The following is a 25906-nucleotide window of genomic DNA, read 5'->3' as shown; positions in this document are numbered from 1 at the left end:
GGGGACAGGACAGAGTGATCTGCAGGTACACTAGCAGGGGAGGAGAGCACAGGTGAAATCTTACTTACAACTGCTTATCTCAGCCAAAGGTGTTACAGAGTGAAGAGAAACAATGAATTTGATTACCCAATCTATCCCACAAAATGAGACTCACAAGCAGATTCATTTAAAATCTAGCTAACAAAATAGGAAAACAATACAGTAAGTGTTGATGTTTTGGAATTACCGCCTCCAAAGCAGTACCTGACATATCTCAACTTTGAATCCCAATAGAAAAGATCTATAATAGACGCACTATACGCAAATGAGAAAGTATATTATCACAGAAAATGCTAGAAATAGAAATAGATAGAAACTCTCTCCATAGAACTATCGGGAGATCCAGTTCACTGACAAATTCTCACCTTCGTGAACAGATGATGTGATTTCCACTTTGAATTGGAGATATCCACTTACATGATCAGCTGGGAGCCTTCTGCCAAGATTATAGCTGAGAACCTGGTCTCTGCAAAAACAAAGATATTGGGTTTTTTTTACAATTTTAACTGCTTCTATTTTTCCAATATTTTGTATCAGAGGCTCTTACCAGATAAGAGTCAGCGTGATAGAATGTAATTTCTATTAGAATCTTAAAATCAGCCACATACTCTAGCTTGTATGGAAAAGCACAAACACCAACAATGGTGTAAAATACTTTTAGTTAACAGATAAAACAGGATAAAACAGCCTAACAAACTGCTTCTGATCATTTCCAAACACAGACTGTGCCCCAGCAATTCTTATACATCCCTAAATCTCTTCTTAAGTCCTAAAGAAATCAGACTGCAAAGCATCCCCTTTTCCCTAACCTCCTCCTTCCCCCAACCCAAAATATGTTTTATAATTAACAAAACCTTTCATTTTTTAAAACCTTCTGCCCCCTTGTGGTTTTTATTATATACAAAATTCCCAAACAGGTTCTTCACATTTCAGCTCTCATTCAATAAAGCACTTCTGCATTCCTGTTTAGAAAAGCTATTAATGCTCGGATTTAACTTCAAATATGTTCTTCAGGGTTACTGAATTCAGTGGGACTCAGACTCGATTAAGCACTTGTATCAGCTTGAGACTTAGGATCAGATCCTAGGCTATACGTTCTTATTAGGCACAGCCAGAATTCACAGCCCCAGCCGCCCTCAGCACAGCTGGGACAGCTGAAGGGAGAGGAGGGGGCTGCTGAAGACCTCCACAGGAAATTATTGCTATTATACTGGTATAAAAACCTCTCCCTTACTGGGAGCACTCCTACTGCAATATGAGTGACAGACTAAAATGAATGCAAGGTCATTACTGAAATAAGCTGCAGCAGTTTGCATCCAAACATTAACTTTTAGCAAAAAAAGCCCTGAGTGGACAACGTAAGGCAAAGCATCCTCCCCACGTTGCTCTATGGGCTGCAGTACATCAAATTATTATAGTAGTGTCTCCAGGATCTGTCACAGATTCATCGTTCTGCACTCCAATTACAATTCTCAGCTAGACTTGGGGTGTCTTCAGAAGATTGCCATTTGAGATTTCCACAGTTTTTACATAAGGTTTATGTAATTCAAGATTAGAGAAAGCCACGACATGAATAATGTCTGCTCTGCATTCAGTTGAATCAATACTAGATGATTCTCATGCTCATTTATCATATTTTCCAAGAAATCTAAAGCCACTTGGCCATTTTGTTACACAAACTTGTGAGCTATGCCGACAGCTAAAAGTGGGGCAGAATTTTCGTGCACTCCGTCTAAAAATGGCTGGTTCTGGACTTCACCTTTTCATTCATTAATACTGATCATTAATACAGGGAAGGGCAAGTTAAGCATATCGTATACTGTAAGTCCTTGGACTTTGTTCATGTAATTTTTCAAGTTCACATGTTAACCCAGTAGAGGATTTCAATTGTCCTTGACATCACCAAAATGAAAAAGAAGAAAGTGAAGACGTTTTACTTGCTTGACCAAAAACAAAATAAAACAGAATTAGCAGTTGATTGTACGTTTGGTACACTACTACTTCACGTCTATGTTAACCACTCCTTTCTTTCACAAAACTTCTGGTGAAATGCTGGCTGGAAAAAGGAACTCTGACAACTGATTGGCATGCAAAAACTGTAAATGGACAAATAAATTACAGATGAAGAGGCAAAAATATCTGCAAGACTGATTTAATGTCAGTTCTAAAAACAGTATGGCAAAACCAAACTGAATACTTACCTATATTCTTGCTACATATTTATTATACAGCCCTTCCTTTCCTAAAAGGATTTGAAATATCAAATATACAGATGAGGCGCTTAGGGACATGATTTAGTGGGCATGGTAGTGTTGGGTTGACGGTTGGACTTGATGATCTTAGAGGTCTTTTCCAACCTTAATGATTCTATGATTCTATGATTCTATGAACTGAAGTATGGAGAAGAAAACAGGAAATGTCTTCCAGTATACCGGTTTGAAAAAACAACAAGAGGAAACGGGTAATTTACAGACCTCACAGCACTAGGAATTCCAGAGAAGAAAAATCTTTTGGGGGTTTAGCATGGAAATGAACACCCTGAACTAGGTTTTGAAAACAGCCTGTATCACGGTGCTATTTTTGAGTGTCTAGCAGTGTGCAAATTTATTAGAAAAAGCTGCTTGCTCAACTTATCACAAATTGTTGAAACTCAAAGATGAAGCATTTCTCAGAAAAGTTAGATTGTATATACATCTGAACTGCTCTTAGATACCACTACAAAACAAATGGACAGGCTTTTTTTTTTTTTTTTTTTAAAATAAATTCTGTATCAGAAGACATCATCAAAGTTTTACGCTACTCTTACAATTTTATTCTTACTTTACTTACCAGTATAACTACCACTTTGGAAACTTAAAGCTGAAAACTGTTTTCAAATTGAATTTTATTTTCTCCATATATGCAACTTGTTATTTTGATGGGAATATCTGTGAAAAAGGAGGCCAGTTGTTTATATCCTGCTTTCTGTGCAAAAGCGTGATGATACTGCCATGCCCTTAAACTTTCAGGGAAGAATATATGCATTTTATTTCACCATCATTCCTCATGGGCCTCTTTAAAGTTAATGGAGACACATTAACTTTAGCAGACTTTGAGTTAGGTCCTATGCAAAACCCTGAATAATTCAGTTCCTCCCATTGTCTTTCAAGGAATTATTTTTTCTGATTTGTCAAATACAGCAAAAAGATGTTAACAAAATAATATACTCTAAAATTACTGCTCTGCTTTAAATGTAAAATTATGGTTTTGCACACACTGCTGCACCTGTTGCAGACCTCCAGCCATTTGTTTCACACCTGCAATGTATCACAGTGCCTAATTACCAAGTCCCAGGCTCTTCTCAGTGCATATGGTTGTATGAAGGCCTCACTAGATCATTCACTTGGTCCCCTCCAGTAACCATCATGAAGTACAAAAAATCTTAGAAGATTCTAGGTGACTTGCATCTTTATACCATAATGATTAGCTATCAAAAAATGAACAGATTTTTTTTTAAATAGCACAACAGGTGAATTTTGAGTCCCATCAGTGTGCTATTCATAGCAAAAGGAAATTTTAATTGCACAGTACCATCAGCACTCTGAAAGTTCTGGTTCACCAGCACTCTGCAGTTCTGGCGAATTACCTGAACAGATATTAAATCTCTGATTATTAAATTGACAATTAAAAATACCTGAACTGTAAAAGAAGTGAGACAATAAAATCTGCTTCTTCTAAAAAATTTGCACACAATCATGTAGTGTTGTGATAATGCCTTGCTTCTTGACTAGCTAGCCAGAAGGTAACATCTTTTGCGAGGGTAGCATTTTTTGTGTAAAGACATTAAGCTGAAAACAAATTATAGACACACATGTACACAAACATGGTTACATGCATTCAGAACAGGGTTAGAAACACTGACATCTTCCAGTCAGGCAATAAGGCTATTAAAACTCCTACTAAATTTCTTACTACAGACACGGTAGAAATTTGCTGTTCTGTGCCAGTAAGCCAGAAAGGCTGCTCTGCGCCAGTATTCCAGATGCTGAGTCTTCCTGATCAATGGAAGTTAGCATTAAGAATGTATTAATTTACCCAATTGCATGTCTCTCCAATAGTCTCTGAACTGGTATGGTTAACTTCCCAAGAAAGCGCTTGATGATCGGACGACTCTTGGCAAATTTGTCTTTAACCTCAATTTCCAGGACATCTGTTAGAAGTGCAACAAAAGAATATTTCTGGAAGGAAAGAACATATTTGACACCATATCAATACACCTTTATTCAGAAAGCATGTACATAATTACTACTAGCGTACAGCGAACTCCAAAAGTAATGATTGACGACAGCAGTTTCCATATTGCAAAATAATGTCAATATCATTTATTAAGCACTGTATTTTTGCATCTTTGAGATCTGTGCTGCTCTGTCAAGTCTGCCTGAAGATGGCCAAAAGATTCAAAAGTGGTACAAGGCAAATATATAAGGAGGCATGTTGGCAGACACACACATATAGACATGGTGTGATAAATTCCCTTAGGAAGCTTAGGAACCAAAGATTTTTATTTTTCCTCTAGATTTTAAGATATCTCAAATAAACAAACAAAAAAGTATGGTATAACCTACTCAGAAAAGCCGAGGTCATCTGGTTATACTTTTACTATCTGCCATCTTTAAGACCTCTGAGCAAATCGCAACCTGAGTACAATGCCCAATACGCATCTGGCTAGATAGCTAAAGATGTATCGAACAAGGAACAAAAGAAGGAACAACTCTTCAGTTCAGCTGTAGACATCAGCTAAACATACTAAACAAAAAAGTATGGTATAACCTACTCAGAAAAGCCGAGGTCATCTGGTTATACTTTTACTATCTGCCATCTTTAAGACCTCTGAGCAAATCGCAACCTGAGTACAATGCCCAATACGCATCTGGCTAGATAGCTAAAGATGTATCGAACAAGGAACAAAAGAAGGAACAACAGTTCAGCTGTAGACATCAGCGAAACATACTCAAAAACAGCAATTAAATTGGGTCTGGAATAAAAACACTTTCTCATGCTGGGCAACTGTCAGAGCTGGGTTCCTCTGATAAACAGAACTCAAAAATTTGTCACACTCAGTTTGCTATAAAATTGCAAATTATTTTGCAGAAAGGAGTAGATGCAAAACAGGATCAATTCTGCACCACTAGGACAGCATATGTAATGGGATCATAAGCTGCTGTTGTCAGAGCATTGCTACAGGGAGGACACAGCAGTGAAAGCAAGCTGATAAAATGCGTGAACCAGTGAACATTATCACTTTTCTAATAAGCTTCAAAACCAAGGACAGCTGGAGGAGAAAAAAGGGGAAAAATAATACTAGATTTTCTTTCTATCTACTCAATTTAGAGATTAGAACTCTAATTTTTTAAAGATTTTAGGACTTCCATACATCTACAGTCTTTCCCACAAACAAGCACCCCAGAGCAGTGCTAATGCTGGCCCTGCTCTGTACTCCTTTACTGCTTGTTTGGTTTGATTATGATTTGTGGGAACATTTTCCAAAGCCCACTCAATTTTCCAATCTTCCTAAAGAACACATTAACATTCATGAAACACAGTACAGGCATCTGGCTCATTAGAAAAAATGCGCAGATCAAGAACGCTGCTTGCCATTCCTGAAAGGGTTACAGACTTCTGTCAGTATTTTCACCTTGTTTCCCACGTAAACATTTATCTTCAAAGGCACAGCCTGGCTCTTCTATGCTCAAAGACAGTTGTGGGGCTGAGTTCCTTCTCTGAGACCTGCACAGCTTACCCAATATAAACACATCCGGAAAACTGGCTTCTGCCAAACTGCCTTTTTCTTCCCCCTTGGGGAAGAAAAGCCCCCCTGGGCTTTCCTTCCTACAGCAGTGCATACAGAGGCTACCCCAAGGAGCATCCCCTCTACCTGACAAAACTGAAAGCTTCCACCTGCTATGCACAATGAGAATATAATTTCCAAATGAACAGTTGTTGCAATCATGAAGCATAAATGCTCACTTATTGTACCTTTTTTAAAAGAGTCTTCTCACAACATATAATCCATTTTAATTAATTTTTTTTTTGCAATTTTGAGAAATCTACAGGGCTGTTGAGCAAGTTTAACTCTTGTTAGCAGAGAAGGGAATGAAAACCTCACAGTAGTGCAGCTTAAATATGCAAATGATAGCTGTTTCTATCCAACAACAGGGTTCCTAAAATTACTACAATTTCTGTGTCAGTTTAAATAACTAGCTACAAAATAAGCTCACAGCCTTCAGAGAGTAAGGACTAATGCATAAAGAGAAAATACAAGCCTGGTACACTGCATCAGCTGGCAGACAGCTCTCAAAAGGGATACATTACCTCTCTGTGCCAAATAGGATTAGTTGTGTTACTGATGATAGTCGACCTTCTTTCCTGGCCATGATGAGCAAATGTGGGAAATGTACTTTTCTTGCCTGGCTGAATGGACATCTTTAGATATGGATCAGGGTTGAAGAACATGCCTTTTTTAAGTCCAACTGCTCTAATATCTATAAAGCAAAACAAGAAGGAAGGAAAAAGGAATTGAGTAAATTAAAGCTAGTTCACAAAGTAGTGCATTCCTAAAATATTACCCAGGAAATCAATTCACCATAAACTACTAAATAAAGCAACTTAAAATTACTCATACGTTAACTGGATCCAGTGTACAGAAGACAGTTAAAGCAGGAAGTCAAGTGTTTTCCCAAGAGAATATAGGGAGGAAAGGTATCAACATCCTCGTCTACATTTCAGCCTCCAGTCATTTGTAAAACAAAAAGCATGAACTTGTAATTCACCTACAAACGTTTTCTTCTCAGTACGTAAGGTATTTCCACTCTTAAAAAGAAAAACCAAAAACCACAAAAAACCCATCACACAGTACTTGCTCTGTTTCTGGGTAAAGGAAAGGCACTAAGACAAAAACTGTATGAGAGGTAATGTAGTAAATTCACACTTTCCCAAAGTTGAGACTTTGATAAACGTAACTTCAAATACCCATTTATCAAGGTTGCTCCGGACGATGACACACACTTTCTCCCAACTTAGGAGAAGATAACCTATCTCACCTAAAAGGAGGCAAAGTCTTCTGAAAATGCTTCTTTCTTCCTAGGGAAACCTCAGTACTGCAGCCCTTGCGACTTGCAACAATGAATAATAATTTCCTCAGGTGCATACGCTCATGCCTAAGGATTAATGATAGTGCAAGCTTCAACGAGAACAAAAAGATTATTATATATAATGTTAGATTTTAAACTTAACTGTAAAATATTTCTCTGTTTAGGTTTGCTGAAGCACAAGATTTTTGTGTCTTTCTCCATTACATACTCCAATATGCTGCATGCAGTGTTCATGACTCTAATGCAACTGGCACATACATACTTAGATGAGCAGTTTATTCATGCAGGCAAAATTCACTGCACTAAAATGAAATGCCACGCCTGTGGATCCAGTAAAAAAAAAAAAAAATCCTACCCAATATTCAAAATTAAGCCACACCAGACATACCAGGAAATAAAGGATAATTGCTTTAAAAGCAACAACTTTGCACGTGCAAATGAGCAACCAAAAAATGTTCTGGAAATACCTTACAGACCTATCAGTCAATACAACTTCCAAAATGAATTTAGGGGACTCCTCAGGCTGACTCACAACCTTCTATTAAACACAAAAGGTTTTTCAGAATTCACAAAACAATTATTTTTATAGTAGTCTATGGGAGTCTACACAACCTTTCAGCTCTATCCCAGATAACTGCTGCAAGACCATTTCAAAAAGCCGGGTTATTTTCTGCTCTACCCCTACAATCTCTAAATGTTTTCAAGTCTCCTCAAGAATCAGAAGCAAATTTTTTCTGTCTTTGCTCATGCTGAATATGCTTTAGTCTCACACAAGACTTCCTGTGGAATAAAGTGCTAACCAGAACAAGTTAAGCTGGTAGGCTGTACCCCTACAGCTATTTTGCTGTAGTGACAGCTTAGCTCTCTTACAAGTAAAGATTTTTTTCCTTTCTAAACAACCATTTGCAGCCATTGCTTTTTTACTACTTCAAAGTGATGGAACCAGCTTGTATTTTATTTAGAGGCTAAGTTTTCCACTCTTCAATCTGAGAGAAACTGTCCCTTGTGCAAACTGGAAATCTCTCCAAATTACTCATGCTGGGATCCATCAAATCCATTTCTTTCACTCCTAGAGATTCATGATTCTGGCTTGTTTTCAACAAACAGAAGTTATAAAGAAATGACATCTTTCAAGCCACTAGAGTGTGCTCCTACAGAGGCTAATGAAGAAAAGTGTTCTATGTTTCAAGATATTTAAAACAGCATTTTTTTTTGTAACAATAATTTGTGAAACACAGAGTAGTGTTGTTTTTTACCTGATAGGGTAAAGCTGACTAACTTCCGAGAGTGCTGGGCTCCAGAAGCACCTTCATCCGTGCCTTCTACTCCCATCTGAAGAGGAGGAAAAAAATGAAATATACCACAGAAGTTTTCATCTGCTTTGTACCTGCTTGAGGATGATAATGCAATTGTAAGGTAGTATGCAGGGGAAGAATCTGACCAACTACTGCCTATTACCACAGACAGGCAAAGCTACAGCATTTGTTTCTAGGAAACTATCTTTATTTATGCCACGCAGTGCTAATACACCAGTCCTTGGAATCTTCCAAGCAGAAGATATATAGGCTAATACACGTGCAGACACTATTAATTGGAGAAAAGGAGACTGTATTTTCTTATGGGTTTTCCTTTTGTAAAATAGAATCAACAGTATGGATTGGTAATACATACCAAAGCACCAAGCTGGCCAGTGACAGCATGTGTAACTTTTGTCACTTTCCACAAATAGATAATTTACTTTGCAACAAAAAAAGCAGAGATCAAAGAAAGACTAACAAAAACCTTCAGATCTATGAACAAAAGCTCCTTTTCAACAGAAAAATGCATCAGATATGAATGTGGTCTAAAACCTTATGCTTCACAGATTTTCAGGTTTGGTTTCCACTGAAATCTCTTGTTAGGTAAAGTACTAATTCAAAATAAAAAGCTTCTCATGCATTAATGTCTTATTAACGTCTAGCTCTTTCAAGTAGCAGAAGAATTTGTCTTTCAAGACAGAGATGTGCATCCAGCTGAATAATCTATCATGAAGACATCAATGGAGCTATCTTTAGTCAAATGTTTCTTCAGGTAGGCACTGCACTCACTCCCACGCAGAAGAGGTGACACAGCCTGATGAAAAAGCTTCAGCCATACATGGCGCTGGGGATTAATATTAGGGATAGAACAGGAAGTCATCTGATCTATTGAACAATAAAAAAAATAAGCTGAACAAAAACTCGCACACCTATGTGTGTAGATTAAGTATGTAAAGCAGTTTTGAGCAGCTGAGCAGTTGTTTGAAGGCTGAACTAGAAGTTACTGGATTGATAAATGATTTCTGGAGCCGTGGTAGCTGCGAGAAACCCACTTTGCACTAACCAAAAACTTAATCATTCCTTTTTATATTGCTTTAAGCTATTTAGTATCATTAGCTTTCAGATACTTCCCATGATGATCAGTAAGTACATTGGAATTTCATCGGAATTAGCAAACAATTAACAAAATTTCTCCTGTTGCAAAACTCTAACACTTTATACGTAACAAGCAGTCAAACAAAGTGATAACGAAACAGCAATGACGTTGACACCTGACGTCCCCATGGGCCTCAGCGGTCCTGCGAGGGAACACGCCGTGCCAGCAAGCACCGCTGCTCACCAACCAGCCCATTCCCCTCCCTCCCTGGGAAAAGAAACGCTATGTATTTCAGTGTACTTTTTTGGGCTTATTCTAACATGCATTGTTTTCTTGTTAAAAACGTTATTGATCAACAAAAAGGCCTTCCTCATTCTATACCTATTTTTCTGCTACATTGCTGACTCTGTTTGAATAATGTTGTTTACATTGCTAATCGTTACTTCATTTTATAGAAAATCGGATTTGCCCACAATTAGCTATACTAAAATGAACTGTAACAGTGTTCCCTAGCACTTCCATGGCTTCGCTATATACCCTTTTCCTGTTCCAGTATGATCTGAACAGCAATTTCAATTTTTCCATGCCAAGTACAAAATTTCATCCCAGCATACATGCTTAGATTTTTTGCACTACGAAGGCTATCTCAGAAACGCAGTGTGATCAGCCCTTGCATTTCCACTGGTTCAAATGAACACAACAGAATGCTAGTTGCTTATCCAAAAGTAAAATGGACTGAAATGCCTGGTGTGATATGCCATCAATATGAGGAAAACCAGAAACATGCCTCCCACCAAACCATGTAATGCGAAAACACAGAATGATCCAAGTAATCAGGTAACTTATTGTAGCTTAAAAAAACAGAGAGTGGGCATGTCGTGACTCTCTTACCACTTCCACGAACAGCACTTCTGTAGCAACAGACACGGCCAGTGCCAAGAGAACAAAGTATTCTCTACTACACAGTGCTTAAGCCCAAAACTGAAACCATGAAAATGGTCTGAGGTATTAACGTATAATAGTAGGTATACTTACGTATAACTAACCCAACATGATATTTTTAGGAAGTCTCATCTGAGCTGTCCATATGACATTCTCATCAGGGAAACTAACAGCTCACTATTACTGGAAGTCTGTACTGTTAGCGCAAAAAAAAACTTTTATATAAAAGTACACCTTCTAGCAGGAGTGTAAATTCTGTAGAATACCCAGGACCCCGTGCTGCCTTTCAAAGGAAAGAAATTTAAATAGCGACAGCCGGTTAACCCCTCAAGATTGACCAATGACTCTGAAAGACAGGTCTTCAGGTAGCTCCCAAGTAAACAAATGCATACTCAGAGACAGAAGTTCGGATGTCCTTCTGTGCAATGATTCTCAAAAATATTGGTGGCTAATATGACAAGGTCAAGAAAACACACAAGTTCAAATGGTTTCTCCATCCAATATAATCATTCTGCTTCTCAGTAACAAAATAGTGCAGCACATAGCCCATTTTAAGGGTTACTTTAAGATGCTTTTTTTTCTTTGTTCAAAGTCAGGATACCTTACAGTCTGTAGTTTATAAATTGATATTAAAGACAGTGGCTGTCAAGCTCATTAACTGTAACACATTTTCTTCTGTAAAATATCTAAAGTTCATATGCCTGCTGCGAAACGGTATTATTCATAGCCAGATCTGACAAAGATCTGACAATTAAATGATGCTATCACCTAGGTCTGTAATTCTAAAAAGAAAAAACATTTGGTATAACGAGATATAAAGTCTAGTATAGCACATACAGTATCACATAGCCATAACATGCACTTCTATATAATATACAATGCTGAAAAAGTGCAGGATCAGAATAAAAGCGATTCCGTCTGAATAACTTGTGTTCTACAGTATCTTCGACATTACAGTTGTCAAGACAACATCCTGACAGATGTGATCGTAAATATTTGTCAGCTAATATCAACGAATCAAATGCACTGTGAAACTTCATGTCAACTGAAGAGCTAGCCTATTAGATAAATTAATTCCATCAAAAGCACCTGGATACAAGTTCAGAAGGCTCTTCTTCCAATACGTATTTAAACAACTAAAAAAACTCCTCTAAAACTTCTAGCATTTCAAAAGAACAAGTCTCATAATGAAAGCATAGTAAGGCAGCAATAATTCTCAGTAGTCAGAGAATTATCTAAATTTCAATGGTATCCAAACACTCAAAAAAATCAGTAATTTTTACAAGAGCAGAGTTTTGTTCAGTCTCATTTTTATACTAATAATTGCTATCTCAGCAACAATTTCATTTTTATTATTAACAAATAATAATAAGAAATTGAGACTTTTAATTCTTTTTAATTCTAATTAAGGATTCAGTCTGAGTTAGATAACCAGCATGAAAAATTTCTACTATGGTGTTAAATTACAGCAAACTGTAAGCCGCAAAACTGAAAGCAAGCAAAACCAAATTCTTAGCATAAAAGATTTCAGCTAAGCTCAGTGATTTTTACTGTCATTTTACCACAAAAAATACAAAACCAAGAAAAGCATTTCCCAATTTTGATGATTTTTGTCAGGCAATAGTTTTTTGCAAAAATTGCAGTTAATGGTAAAACTAGGAAACATATCAATAGTTTGTCTGAGAGTTAATATTATCATCTTATAAAAATACAATGAACAAACAGGCTAAACTTACCATCACAGCAGGGTTTTTCACAGTGATACATGGAGTAGTAGCTCGGAGGGCTCCACTAACACCATGGTAGTATTTAAAACAGATCTTTATTTCAGCTGGAAAACAAAACAAAAATCACATTAAATCCTTCATGACTGACCCTTGGCAAAAGAGAGACAAAGAAAGGAACACGGGCATACAGGGAGTCATAGTTCACTTCTGCTCATGGAGTCCAAGTTTGGGCAGTTCCCTGATACATCTTTGCTGTAAAAGCACACAATAACTGTAACTGAAATATATTTTCTCTCAACCTGTAGAAAATTGGAAACCTGTCTCAAAGAAAAGTCTGAATAGAGTTTTTAGCTAAAAAGCTGGTAAATGCTGCCTCCCCCTCCCCCCGGCCCCCCAATTTATAATTTTAACTAGATTTCTATTCAGTCAGTAAAAAAACCAACAGCTCATTTTTTCCAGCTCTTACAGCGAGACATCCATGGTCACTATTGCGTAAGTAGTGTCTAAGTATTCACCAGCCACAATTCACACAAAGCCACTTCTGTATGTTTTGTATGGGTCCAGAGGGAAGGAATACCAGAGATCAGTATTATCTCTGAAGACAAGTTCATTTCAACATAATAGGATTAAGGTGAATTATTATTTTTCAGCAGATTTGTAAGTTGAAAATCAAAAAATAATTACACGTTTTATTCTTAAATTATTTAATCATATGAAAATGGGACCTCTCTCTACAGCCTTACACACAGAGGTGGTACTAAAGGTATTATATCTTCTTAATGTAGGAAATAGTTAAAGCAACTGCTTCTCAAATGGAAAGTACATATTTTGATGAATGTATTAACATATATTATGCTGACATAATGATTTAAACAGTGGCATCCTTTTTAGGCAGTTTGAGCAGTTTGGGTTTTTTTTTTCCATATGGAAGCAATAATTCTCAAATGAACTACTTACCCCTATAGTAATTGTGATAGAAAGGAGAACATCACAGGTGAACACGTGCTAAGTGCCCCAAGCCCCAAGCCCTTGCACAGCTGCAGCAGCAAGGCAACACACCTTGCACTTCTTTTTCCTAACCATAGGCAAGGGCACAGAGAACAGAGAGGCTACAAGTGTCCCACCACTCTCTCACAGCCAAAAACACGACTGCAGAGAATCAGGGTAGAGACTCAGGATATATTTTCCTGGATTATAATACAACCCTATTTGCTGTAAGATAACTGTGCTTTTTGCTCTGAGTTGATTCTTACAAGATGAAGGAGAAAAGAAATCATTAGATCATCTACTCTGATCATTATTGTGCTCTTTGCTGCCCCTTCTCCCCTTCACAAACTGAATGTTGACTTATGGACTCCAGAACTGTACCCCAGCATCATCCTCACCAAAGCTGAAGGGGGGGGCAGGGTTGGGGGGATCGTTCCTGTGGTCCTACAAGATGCTCCTCTGCTTATATATGCAAGAATATATTATATATATTATAGCTCCTCATCACAGGTTACATAGCAAGTTGATGTTGAGGTGCAGGACACACGGCCTACATGCCTTTCATTCTGAAGTCAGCAATACCAAAATTAATTTTATTTGGCTGTGTCTAGCTTGCTAAATCATCCTATATGGATCTTCAATTGCTTTTATTCATTCCACTAATTCTCATATCATCCACAGATTAAATCAGTAGGAACCCTGGATTTCAAAGTGCTATGAAAATGTTTAAAAGTACTGCATCTTTTCTTAACTCCTGCAGAGCCTCACTAATAAGATTTCACTTTTTGTGTAACCTGTCAAACCTTTTACTATCGTTTAGTATACCAATCCAAAAATACCCTTGATCCTGGTAAAATAAAAGAATAAATAGACACAGCTTGAGGATGAGACAGATTACTGTAAAACACAAGCTCTTTAAGTTTGGATTCTGCATTAGCCCTACAGGTGTTCTGGCATTCTGGTAGGAGTGGAGATGCAAGTATGGCTGACCATGGTGAAAGCTATTAATATGCCTTTCAGTGTACTCTTGAAAGCTCATTCTGTATGAGTAGGATCCATCATTTAATGAACTGTCTTCAGAAATACTTCAACAGGAAATTAAGAATAGAGCATCTGGTTATCTCCCCTTTGTGTGCTGGGACCTTCCATTACTTAACAGGAGAATAAAAAAGTAACTTATCTAATTCTGTACTTATATTTCTGCTACTACTTCAATATAATCAACTATGAAAAGGGGTTACAGAGATATTTGCTACTAGGATGATTCTTGTCAGACTCTGGAAGAAGTTGCATAACACATACCTGAAGGAAGCTTGAAGCACTTTATATTGGAACACAGGTAAGGTGAACGTTGGGCCATGTTTCTGGTCCCACTGAATAAAGTTTTGTTTGCTAGACTGCATTGACTGCATTTACTGCAAACAAGAGAGTATTATGTTTAACTGAAGCCTGACCTCCACCGTTGTTCCTCTCCATTCTTCCAGCCCAGCAGAACAACTATAATTATGGCTGCCCTTGATCCTGTGGGATTTTCCCTATCTGGAACAATCTCTGTTTTCCTTCTCCGTTAGGATAACTATTCTGTGTGAGGTTGATGAGGGTTTACTTCTGGGTACAGAAATGGCCACACGCAGGCAAAAGTGGCTACAGGAAGGCAGGAATTATAGCAGCCAGTTCAGACAGACCAGAGGATGTGCATGGAAGTCCTGACAGTTCAATTCCTCTGACTTGGTTTAACAGCATGTCAGTAGTTCTAAAACATAAAACTCCAATATTTTGTATAAGGTTTTGAGACATACAGCATGATTCCTTGCGGGCTGAGGTATTTCATTACTGCGAGATAAAATACTCACTTATCCCTATGCAGAAGGATCAGAAATCTTGCAAGCCTGCTCAGCCAAAAAGGATTATTTATTTATTTTTAGATTTACTGCAGTTATAGGTCAACGTTTATTTACTATCTTCCTCCCAGAACAAAGAGGAGGCACCTCAGAACTACCCTTCAAAGGAAAGTGTCTGGCTGACAGTGCCTCCAGGGACTTAGGAGGTGGAGGAGATGCTGGTCCCACTTCCTCCTCCTTACAGCTGAGTTCAAACACACAGTCAAAACGTGCTCTATTTACCACAAGCTTTACAGCAAAATTAAAAATGCAAACAGGATTTTTAATCACCTACAAAGGTTTAACAGACCTAAAAACTATAGGTCAGGACCTGCAGGTTCTTCCTAAACTGAGCAATTCTGTTGGCCTACCAACAATGCTAATATCCAAATGGACACACAAGAATTTCTAGCCCACATAAAACTGGACTTTCAGCACTTGCAAAAGTTGGCAGGATTTATACCAAGTGCTGGACTCCACTTGTAAAATGCACATATTAAGTAACGAGGACTCAAGTCTTGAGCATCTCTTAATCACACTGTGAACGTATTATGACTACATGAGAGTATGGTAAGACAATGAACTATTTCACCAAGACTTCTACTTTCCACCTATATTGCTCAGCTTTATTGCGATCCAAACTTTATTTTTCAGAGAGATTCTGGAGCTGCTGTTTATTCAGTCTGTTGTCACTGACTAACTTCTCTCAATTCATCACTTCTGAAAAGAACCTAGCAATGGAAAGGTTATCTGCTGCTTCTATGCACAGACAGTCCATAATATGATGGTGGACAGAAGTTTGTTATGCATTCTCACTGCACTGACATGTACATTCCCCTAAAGGTGGAAATGCAATGCTATGAGCTTCAGAGCCTCAGATTTCTTTCTCTCAATGACTTCTAGAAGCATACAGTACTTTTCAATACCTGGCTGGTGTGGCTGGTGACAGAAGAAAACAATGTTTGATTCAAGAAATAGATCTGACGATCCCTTTCACATAAACTAAATTAAAAAAAAAATAATCTTCAGGACTAATTGCTAGAAATAATTAGAAAAATCAGAGCACTTAAAAACATGACTGTAGACTTTTTCTCCCACTTCCCAACAGAAGCAGCATTGAATTTGGTTTGGGCTTTATACAGCACTACACACAGGAACAGCAGCCTGCTGTTAGCATTGTGTTGATGGGATTAACCCAAGAGAAGCTGTGCTTGAAATTCAGCATGAAATTGTAAAATGGGCTACCCATCACAAGTGCATACAGGTTTGCAAGACTGGATCTTGTATATAGCAAGAATACAATCCCTTCATAGGACCAGAGATAGCTAAGTAATTTTTTTCATGGCTAATAATGGTAGAAACTGCAGTTAATACTTAACAGTAAAAGAAATCTCAGAGGAACACTGTCAGTTCAAAACAGCTGAGGATCTAGCTTTTTGACATTTCTTGTACTGTGTTATCAGAAATAATGTTTATTAGAGTATTTTTTTCTTGATGACTGATGGATTCCTGAGCTCCAGATATACTGAAAACAGGTATCTGTGGCTGCTCCTGATAGAACACATCTCAGCCTACTGTCTATAAATAAGGCCCCATAAATACACAGACATCTTCAGGAACAGTAAGTTCAATTATCTGCAACAGGACTTTAATATTTAGAGAGTTGAGTTCAATACCATATTAATACACAGGCTTCCTCTGAACTGTTCCATACTACAAACTGCACAATAGCATATGTCACCTACAGAGTCTTCCCAGTTTCTTTAATTCCTCCTGCCACCTTGCTTTCATGTGTTTCCTTCAGGGGAAAACTTGCACTTCTCTTTTTTCTTTCCTACTTCTTCCCTCAACAAGCTAATTAGCTCGCTTTGTATGTGATCTGTAATGAAAAAGTTAATAGCAGTAAATCCAGCAAGGGAAAGACATCTGTACCTGATGATAGGACTATTTGATGTCTCATTAAAGAAAAATATGACTTTTCACAACAAAAAGTATTTTCATTTATGGGGGAAAATAATGACTGTACCTAGCTCTGTGTTCTTGATACCACACACGCCCCATTGTCACTGACATTCCTCCAGACACCATACAGACCGCATGAAATTCCTTCCTCATTTAAAAATATGACAAAAATGAAATTGCAGTATCTGTGATTCTTTAAAAGTTATCACACAGACATATAAAAAGTGATATATATGTTAATTAATCTGAACACTCCGTAAAACCATAATCCCCTTTTTTAAACACCAATAGCTGTTACCATTTTATAACCATCGTTTTATAGCTCAGGTCCATTACATAAAAATCTTGGAATTAACAAAGGTTTCTGGGACTCAAACATTGACATTTGAATTTCAGAAGAACTCCTGCATGAAATTAGAGCGTTGTACTTCCCTCTATGGACCATACATTCTCGTCTCTTCAATAATACAGAGATCAGCTTACACCAAAAAACATCACTAATTCCCCGAAGTAGCCCACTTTAACTACCTTTTTACTACCTTTAATACTTTAACCTTGTCCATCAAAAAATTGCTTTAGGATAGAAAGATACTCAGAATACATAAACTTGGAATACCTAAACACACAAACATAATTCTAGAAGAATGCATTCTTTCCAGGAGACCGATAATTCAGGAAAACAAATGCAGTCGCTGTAAGAACAGTTTGCTCCAGATACACCCTAGTCAAATGAAGCGCCTATATTAGAGGTGGAATCACCTCATGCTCCATTGAGAAGGGATGGGCAGAGACACTTCCAAAGGACAAGTCAAATCCTAGCTGGGTTATAACCATCTGTGGAGGTAAACAGTGCTCCTGGTTAACTGTATGGAAACTGCACAGCAGCTAATACTTCCTGGACACGGCAGCTAGATGCCAGAAGTTACTTGGGCTGAACCCATGGCTCTCCGCAGCTATAAACATATGCCCTCCAACATTCAGTGAGGAAAAAGCTGACATCACATAAACTCATCTGAAAAATACGAGAGCGTGTTCTGCGAAACTTATTTAAGAAAACTTTGTCACTAGAACAAATTAAGTGAGTCACATTCAGGCTTTACAAAGCTATAAAGGGAGATGTAATCCAGGGAAAAGGCACAGGGTTAAACCTAATTCTTCCCAGCTGAACCCAAACACCTCACAGACAACTGCAGGAATTTAGAAGTGCTCTGCACATCCTGCCAGTTGAATTTCTTTTCCTTAGCATGACAGTTGACTGAACACAATCTTTTTGTTTGGGCATTTAGCATTCTATTCTCTGCATCACTTTAACCATGTACCTTTTCGATTACTTCCTACAGCGTAGCAAACAACACAGCAGCAGAACACAAAGCGGCTGCCTCCAGGTACTTGACATCTCCCTCAGCAGGTCTATTATAGAATTTATTTTACAGAAGGAATGATTAAAAAAACCACCAAACTAGAAAGTGACTTAAGCAGACTTACAGAAAGCTTTTTAGATAAACTAGGATCTATAACAGAAAATGTTTATGTCCCCGTGGTCTCTCTTCATCTAACCTGCTTCAAAGGAAACTACTTGGACAAACAGTTGTTCAGATAACAGAGCCTACCTATCCCTGCCAGCCCCGCTCACTTTGCAGTCCCTCTGAGACATTCTTATTTACAGTCTATTACAGCATTGCCTATTATACTGCAGTTTGGCAAAGCATTTAATTATAACCTACCCTTTAAAACAAAACACTGGGGGTATTATGTGCTTAAGGAAGTCAACAAGGCTTGCCACAAACGTAAAAAATACAAGACCTGATCCTGTTTCAGTTATCTGTGATATTCAAAAATAGCTGTTAAGAGACAACAGATATAAACAGCAGAAGAATAATAGAAGTATTTCTAGCTGAGTGAATGTGTTTATAAATAGGGTAGGGACAATAACCATGAGTCCCCAGACCACTGAAAGGGAGCTAGTTGCAGGGCGCTACAGACCCAAGTGTTCCAGGCTCCGAACAATTCCATGTGAGAAAACCATGACCTTTATAGAATTTAATTTAAATGGTGAAAAAATATAAAGAGTGGATACAAGTAATGAATTATGTTGACAGAACATTCATTAACATTGACCATTTTGGTCAAAACCACTAAAAATACTAAACTGTGCTCATATCTTTAGTAACAACAACTCTTTCCTACAGCAGCCCTTAAAAGCTAAAAGCACATCAAGTTCAATTATTAAACTGGGGTTTTTTTTCCCTTCAATATATATTAGCCTTTTTAACAAAAAAGGGAGCTGGGAGTCCACTCTGCTAGCTACAAAGTATAGCAGTTTCAGTCTCAATACAGTATTTTTGCGAACGTTATAATTTCATGGAAATAGGGACTGAATACAGAGAACTCCACACAAAACCTCACTCGTAACATGATACCAGTGTAGTGCAAACACATATATTACCACTTTTTCTGAATATATCTCATAGCCTACGCATGCCACAAACCTGAGATTTTAAGTACAAAACAGACAGCATCTGTGCAGTTACTGCATCCGAGTACCGCATTGTGGCACCAGAAGTAATTAACCACAAACATCCCAAGGGTGATTTGGAAATGACTGATGTGAAAAGACTGGCAGTCTCTGGATGAATCCCAATAGCTGCCACTATGGATTACTGTTCAAGACATAAAGCCACAGCATCAGTAAAGAAAATACATGCAAATCAATATATTTCTATTCTACTCAGTAATGACTATGACATCAACTGTTATAAATAACAACAAAGACATTATGCTACAGGTAAAGTAGGTGAAGGTGTTTCTTGTGCATATTGTAATTAATACTCAACTCGTGAGACCAAGGCTATAACTTATACATACAAGTCCAATCCAGTCTCAAAGGAGGCTCTTGGCCTATGCCTTACTAATAAACCAGGCAGGACCATGGTAGGGACTCAAGTGTGAGCACAGGACCATCCATACTGCTGAACGGTGACTGCGCATCCCTGACACAGGGGGAAGGGTTGGCTGCATGGGCACAAGCCATGCTGTGTCACTTGCTCCCAGCAGCAGAAAATAGCCCCTGGCCTGTTTTACCTACTAGAACATGTACAGCTTTTAACTTCTGGGGACTTTGCATATGGAAGTGCATAAGCACCAGTTACCCGTTGTGTGACAGTGACTGTACTATACTGAATCTCCCTCCCATGGCACCTCCGACATGACCTGTCCTTCCCCATATTGCAGAAAACTGGCTTAGAAGCCACAGTTTATAAATGAGAAGCAGATTTTATCAACTAGTCTTCATAAAACTCAAGTGTCCTTGCACATGCTTTTTCTATCACCAGCTTTTCCATGGATCATTTCACTCCATCTTTCTGCTAGCTCTGTTCTCCATAAGGAATATCATCATCTCTGTTCCGCCACGATGCCCTAAAGGGAGCCCCATCCCACGCTTACAGACTCCTCACCCAGAGAAACACTCTGCCATCTAAAATCACTCCTGGGGCAATTGCAGCCTCTCTTGCACCAGAGACCACTCCGCATGCTTCTCTTGCACCAGAGACTAAAGCTCCTGACGGACTTAAGGACCCGGACAGTCTGATGTCCTGCTAAATACCAGATGACCATACCAAATGTGAAAGCATTAAGCTGTGTTGCACCTTCACACTATTGCCACTTGTTCAGAATAATACTCCTTGAACTTGTTCTTTCCATTTACAGGAGAAGGATGAAAACTACAGAGCTGCGGCCACAGGCCACATTTAGCAATTCTTCTGTAGTTTACACAGCAAACAACTTGAGGAAGCCATCTAGTGAGTCATTGTTTTCCTTCCCCCACATTTTAGCAAGCCTCAGAGCAGGATGTTTTAAAACCACCTCTACTACACGAGTAAGGAAACACCATCTCGGGCACACTGATGCTCAAATTCACCTTCTTGAATCTTTAAAATGACAGCGTTCCCTTTCGTGTTTACATGGCACTTTTGCTCTTTCCTCAGGAGAAGGAAAGAGGAGCTCCTGCCTCTGTACTGCTTGGCTCTACAGTTCAGAGCCACTCACTTTGTCTCGAGGTGACAGCTTAAGGACAGCAGCTGTTTGCAATGGTGAGCTGGACTCTTTGCAGTACTTTTCTTTCTCCTTTACGTACACTTCCCCCCCTCCCCTTCCTCAGCCACTCCCCTCAGAGGCTGCTTATATTTCTGGAATACATTAAGTTCATTTCTCATTATTTCACTGTTGATTCCTTTGATTTTCCCTTCTCAGGGTAGAGTCTACAGAATTTTGTGTGTTGATTTTTGTCTAAAGCAAGTGAGAGTTTTCTTTGATCATCCTCGTTTTGCTAATTTTGGATGCTCTGGGGGGAATTAATGTCTGGTTTTAGTATGAAGATGATGAGATTCTCCCTGCCCTTCTTTCTGCAGGTTGCTTGATCTGAATAGAGCAGATGGCAAACTATGCCTTTACATGTTACTTGCTTGGGAAATAGGAGATGCTGAATCCATAGGGATTTTAAGAGGAATAAGTGGAATGACTGGAAAATTGAGTTACAAGACTGTGGATATACAGCAATGCAAAATTCAGAAAATGCTTATCCAAGGCCTACCTTCAAACACAAGCATAAATTCCACAGACCTCAGTGAAACTAATAATAAGTTTACAATTATGCTCATGGAAAAAAAGCTTTCCAAATTAAGGCATAAGATGTTTTTCTTAAAAGATACAAATCTGAGGATTGCAGAAGAATCTGAGGTCCAATCCAGCTGAATCCCACTGATTAACATTAATGCAATTAAAATGGAAATACTCCTTCTGCATGAGATTCATTTGCATATGGCTTGTTAGCGATGCTATCACCCTCTGCACTTTGCCCTACAGAGATGTTAAATTACTGGTGAAAAGGTATGTAATGTCCCTAAGCTCTGACACTGTGAGGGAAAAAACACAACCAAAGTCTTTGGGATAACATGCATGCTGACTGATCTCAACTCATCATTCAACGTGAGTAACTTCTGTTCCTTGTCTTGCCAAAAGGACAGACAACTTCAGGCCAGTTTTGACTGTAAATCCTAAAGGATTATTGTTGTTATTTAGCATAACTCTGTTAACAAGCATCATCATTCCTCATTGCCAGAGCCGGTTCAAGGCATCTCAGGCTTGCAGCAAACATGTCCCTCCTCTCCTTGTGCATAGGTAGAGCAGGGAGCCCGCCAATCATATAGTTACAGCAGTGTATAGGCGGTGGCAACTAAGCACCATCTGTGCTCTAAACATGAAACAACTCTGAGCCAAAAAACCCCGTAGTGACATAAGCCCAGCTCTAACTCAGTTACACACCATAGCTTACCAGCAGCCTGCCAGAGCTTCTACACGTCAGAGCACGAGCAACAGCTAAAGGACTGGGTGAAGAGCAATGTCATTAAGTTCAAGAGGGAGACTTAAAAGTCTCTGCACGAGGCCTGTAACGACCCCGTGCATCACTATGGCCGCTGAACAGACTGGTAAAGCTGATGCTCTGCTGAAAAGGAACTGAACTCAGGATGGACACCAGGTTGAATACGAGCCAGCACATGCTCTCATTGCAAATACGATAAACCACCTCACCATATAAGGTGTGTCGCCAGCAGATAGATGGAAGTTACTGTCCCCCTCTCCTTGGTACTGGTGGGGACACACCTGGAATACTGTGCCTAGCTTTGGGTCCCTAGGTTCAACAGCATGGAGAAAATGGAGAGGGGACAGCAGAGGGCTATAAGGATGGTTGGGATGGAGAAAACATGACCTACGAGAAGAGGCTGAATGAGCTGGCCTTGTTTAGTCTGGTGAAGAGGAGGTTAAGAAGGACAAATATGATAAACTCAACTCCTTCCAGTTCTATCAGAAGATTTTTAAAGGGGCAATGGCCCCAGATTTAAGTTTTGGCCATTCAGATTGGATGCCAGAGAAATCTTTTTAGCTGGAGCAATACTGCAGCACTGGAAAAGATTACCTACAGCATCTGTGAAATCTCTGTCCTTGAAGGTTTTCAAGACTGTACTTTACAAACCACAGCTGACCAGGTCAAGTCTTGGTCCCAGTTAGAGCAGGAGGTTGCATGCAACCAGCATTCCTATGCTGTGATTAGAATCCAGCTGAGTTTAGATTGATCCATTTAAACATATTGTCCATGCTGGTCCCCCAAACATTGTTGCCTCTTATTGGAGCTGCTGCTTCAAAAATTCAGAGACATTGCTGCTGAATCTGGGACTGTTCTCCAATTGCTCCCTTCATTCCTAGAGAATCATAGAGTAATAGAATACTTTGGGTTAGAAGGGACCTTCAAAGGTCATCTAGTCCAACCCCCCTGCCGAGGTCAGGGACATCTTCAACTAGATCAGGTTGCTCAGAGGCCCGTCCAACCTGACCTTGAATGTTTCCAGGGATGGGTCATCTACCACCTCTCTGGGCAACCTGTGCCAGTGTTTCACCACCCTCATTGCAAAAAATTTCTTCCTTGTATCTAGTCTAAATCTTCTCTCTTTTAGTTTAAAACCATTCCCCCTTGTCCTGTTGCAACAGGCCCTGCTAAAAAGTTTGTCTCCATCTCTCTTATAAAGGTTTGTCTCCATCTCTCTTATAAAGCCCCTTTAAGTACTGAAAGGCTGCAGTAAGGTCTCCCCAAAGCCTTCTCTTCTCCAGGCTGAATAACCCCAGCTCTCTCAGCCTTTCTTCATAGGAGAGGTGTTCCATCCCTCTGATCATTTTTGTGGCCCTCCTCTGGACCCGCTCCAACAGGTCCATGTCTTTCCTGTGTGGGGGGGACCGTGACAAAGGCCTTACAGAGGTCCAGATAGATGACATCCGTAGCTCTTCCCATGTCCACTGATGTAGTCACTCCATCATAGAAGTCCACTAGGTTGGTCAGGCAGGACTGGCCTGGCTTGCTGGCTGTATTGAATCACCTCCCTGTCCTGGCAATGAAGCTCTGGCAACGAAGCATGGTCAAGGTGCTAATGGTCTGCTGCATGTCATTACTGTGAGGAGTAGATATACAAACCCCTAATACCATGACGTGCATCTGAAATATTCTGCCTCTTAGCAAAGATATTTCTAAACATAAGAAATCTACAACTGCAGAGTTCTTTCCAAAATGTGGAAAATAATGGCAGATTAAAGCATCAGAGATACCTTAACTTCAATAATCAGGCACATATTTACTGGGGATGTTAGCCTCTTCATTTGCCTCTCCCTCTTGCTCCCTTGCTATGACAGTGGCATCACATGCAGTGCTACACTGAGACTACAAATCATATCAGCATCGCGGCACGAGGAGGCGGCTAACAGGGGAGCCAAGTTCATCTCCGTGGCTGGCGCAGGCTGGGCAGTGTCAGTGTCTCCTCCCACACCCGGCCTGGTGCTGCACCACAGAGGCAGTAACATTGTGGTTGTACCTGAACTGCGCAGCCACCTGCTGTGTTTGCCTGAGCTGTGATTCAGTGATCTGAGGAATAAAAAAGAAAGGAAAGGAAAGGAAAGGAAAGGAAAGGAAAGGAAAGGAAAGGAAAGGAAAGGAAAGGAAAGGAAAGGAAAGGAAAGGAAAGGAAAGGAAAGGAAAGGAAAGGAAAGGAAAGGAAAGGAAAGGAAAGGAAAGGAAAGGAAAGGAAAGGAAAGGAAAGGAAAGGAAAGGAAAGGAAAGGAAAGGAAAGGAAAGGAAAGGAAAGGAAAGGAAAGGAAAGGAAAGGAAAGGAAAGGAAAGGAAAGGAAAGGAAAGGAAAGGAAAGGAAAGGAAAGGAAAGGAAAGGAAAGGAAAGGAAAGGAAAGGAAAGGAAAGGAAAGGAAAGGAAAGGAAAGGAAAGGAAAGGAAAGGAAAGGAAAGGAAAGGAAAGGAAAGGAAAGGAAAGGAAAGGAAAGGAAAGGAAAGGAAAGGAAAGGAAAGGAAAGGAAAGGAAAGGAAAGAGCAGCTGCCTGTAGTTGCATCAGAGTTGCTTCACCCCCTATAAGCTAAAAGAAAAAGCCTTGCTGAGCAAACATTGTCACATATCTGTGGAGTCTTCTAGTTTAAAAAGTGGAATCAGAAATTCAGTTAAGTTTTGCGGTGCAATTTTTGGCCTCTCACTAGAAACACAAGTGTCACTGGTGACATATTTATCTGCCGTACTATGTGCTATAGCAACATATGCTCATAAACATTCCTTTTTACAGTTGTCAGCTGCTGCGTAATTGCTTGTCTCTTGTTCATTGTGTGGCAGCAGAACTGCTCATTAGTAAAGCTAATCACAACCAAAGAACATATATCCTGCACGCTTTATATCAGTTGGTTGCGAAGTGCAATTAGTTGTAAAGTGCAAAGCCAGTTGCAGCTGATTTTAAGTCAAAACAACTAGTTCTTGAAGCATTAGTCCAGGTTATTCACATGAACTAAAAATGTCGTTCAAGAGCCTCATCTCCATACATTATGGAGCAACACATAATCAGCTAAAAGATACAGACAAACATCCTTGAAGTCAAACTGCCTGTATTGGCAACAACACTGATAGAATATACGTACAAGAAAGACGAGGCAATGAATTCTTCTAACATACATTTTAATCTGCTTTAATATACCACTGTCTTTAGCACCAGGAAAGTTAATTATCTTGATCTTTATTATTTTCTTGATCTTCATCTTCAGTTCAATCATTTTTTCCTGTAATGAACTCCTGAAATCGAATTTAATTTTATCCTATTAAAGCTTTTTTTTTGGTTACAGAAATGTGCTGCATCACGCACAGGGTAACTTGGCAAGATTCAATGATGAGTTCTAGAAATAAAAAGTTTTACTAATTATTTATAGTACAGGGTATACACACCTCTTGAAATACATGTATTGCTGTTACATCAG

The 25906-nt window shown here is 39.1% G+C and overlaps 1 protein-coding gene across 1 annotated transcript in view; it reads right to left on the bottom strand.

Annotated features, from left to right (window-relative positions):
- HECW2 (HECT, C2 and WW domain containing E3 ubiquitin protein ligase 2) overlaps positions 1-25906 on the bottom strand; it is a gene marked incomplete at its 3' end in the record, with an annotated part of 74228 nt that overhangs the window by 13885 nt on the left and 34437 nt on the right. Inside the window, exons 3-7 of the mRNA XM_009576099.1 lie at positions 12242-12336; positions 8426-8501; positions 6391-6560; positions 4114-4256; positions 405-505 (exon numbers count right to left, since the gene is read on the bottom strand). Coding sequence (XP_009574394.1) covers positions 405-505; positions 4114-4256; positions 6391-6560; positions 8426-8501; positions 12242-12336 — 585 coding nt within the window. The remainder of the gene's footprint in view (positions 1-404; positions 506-4113; positions 4257-6390; positions 6561-8425; positions 8502-12241; positions 12337-25906) is intronic.

This window comes from Fulmarus glacialis, unplaced genomic scaffold (assembly GCF_000690835.1).
Source record: "Fulmarus glacialis isolate BGI_N327 unplaced genomic scaffold, ASM69083v1 scaffold2614, whole genome shotgun sequence".
Classification (NCBI taxonomy): Eukaryota; Metazoa; Chordata; class Aves; order Procellariiformes; family Procellariidae; genus Fulmarus; species Fulmarus glacialis.
Note: the sequence above shows the minus strand (reverse complement) of the source record. Positions and strands in the feature narration are given on the sequence as shown.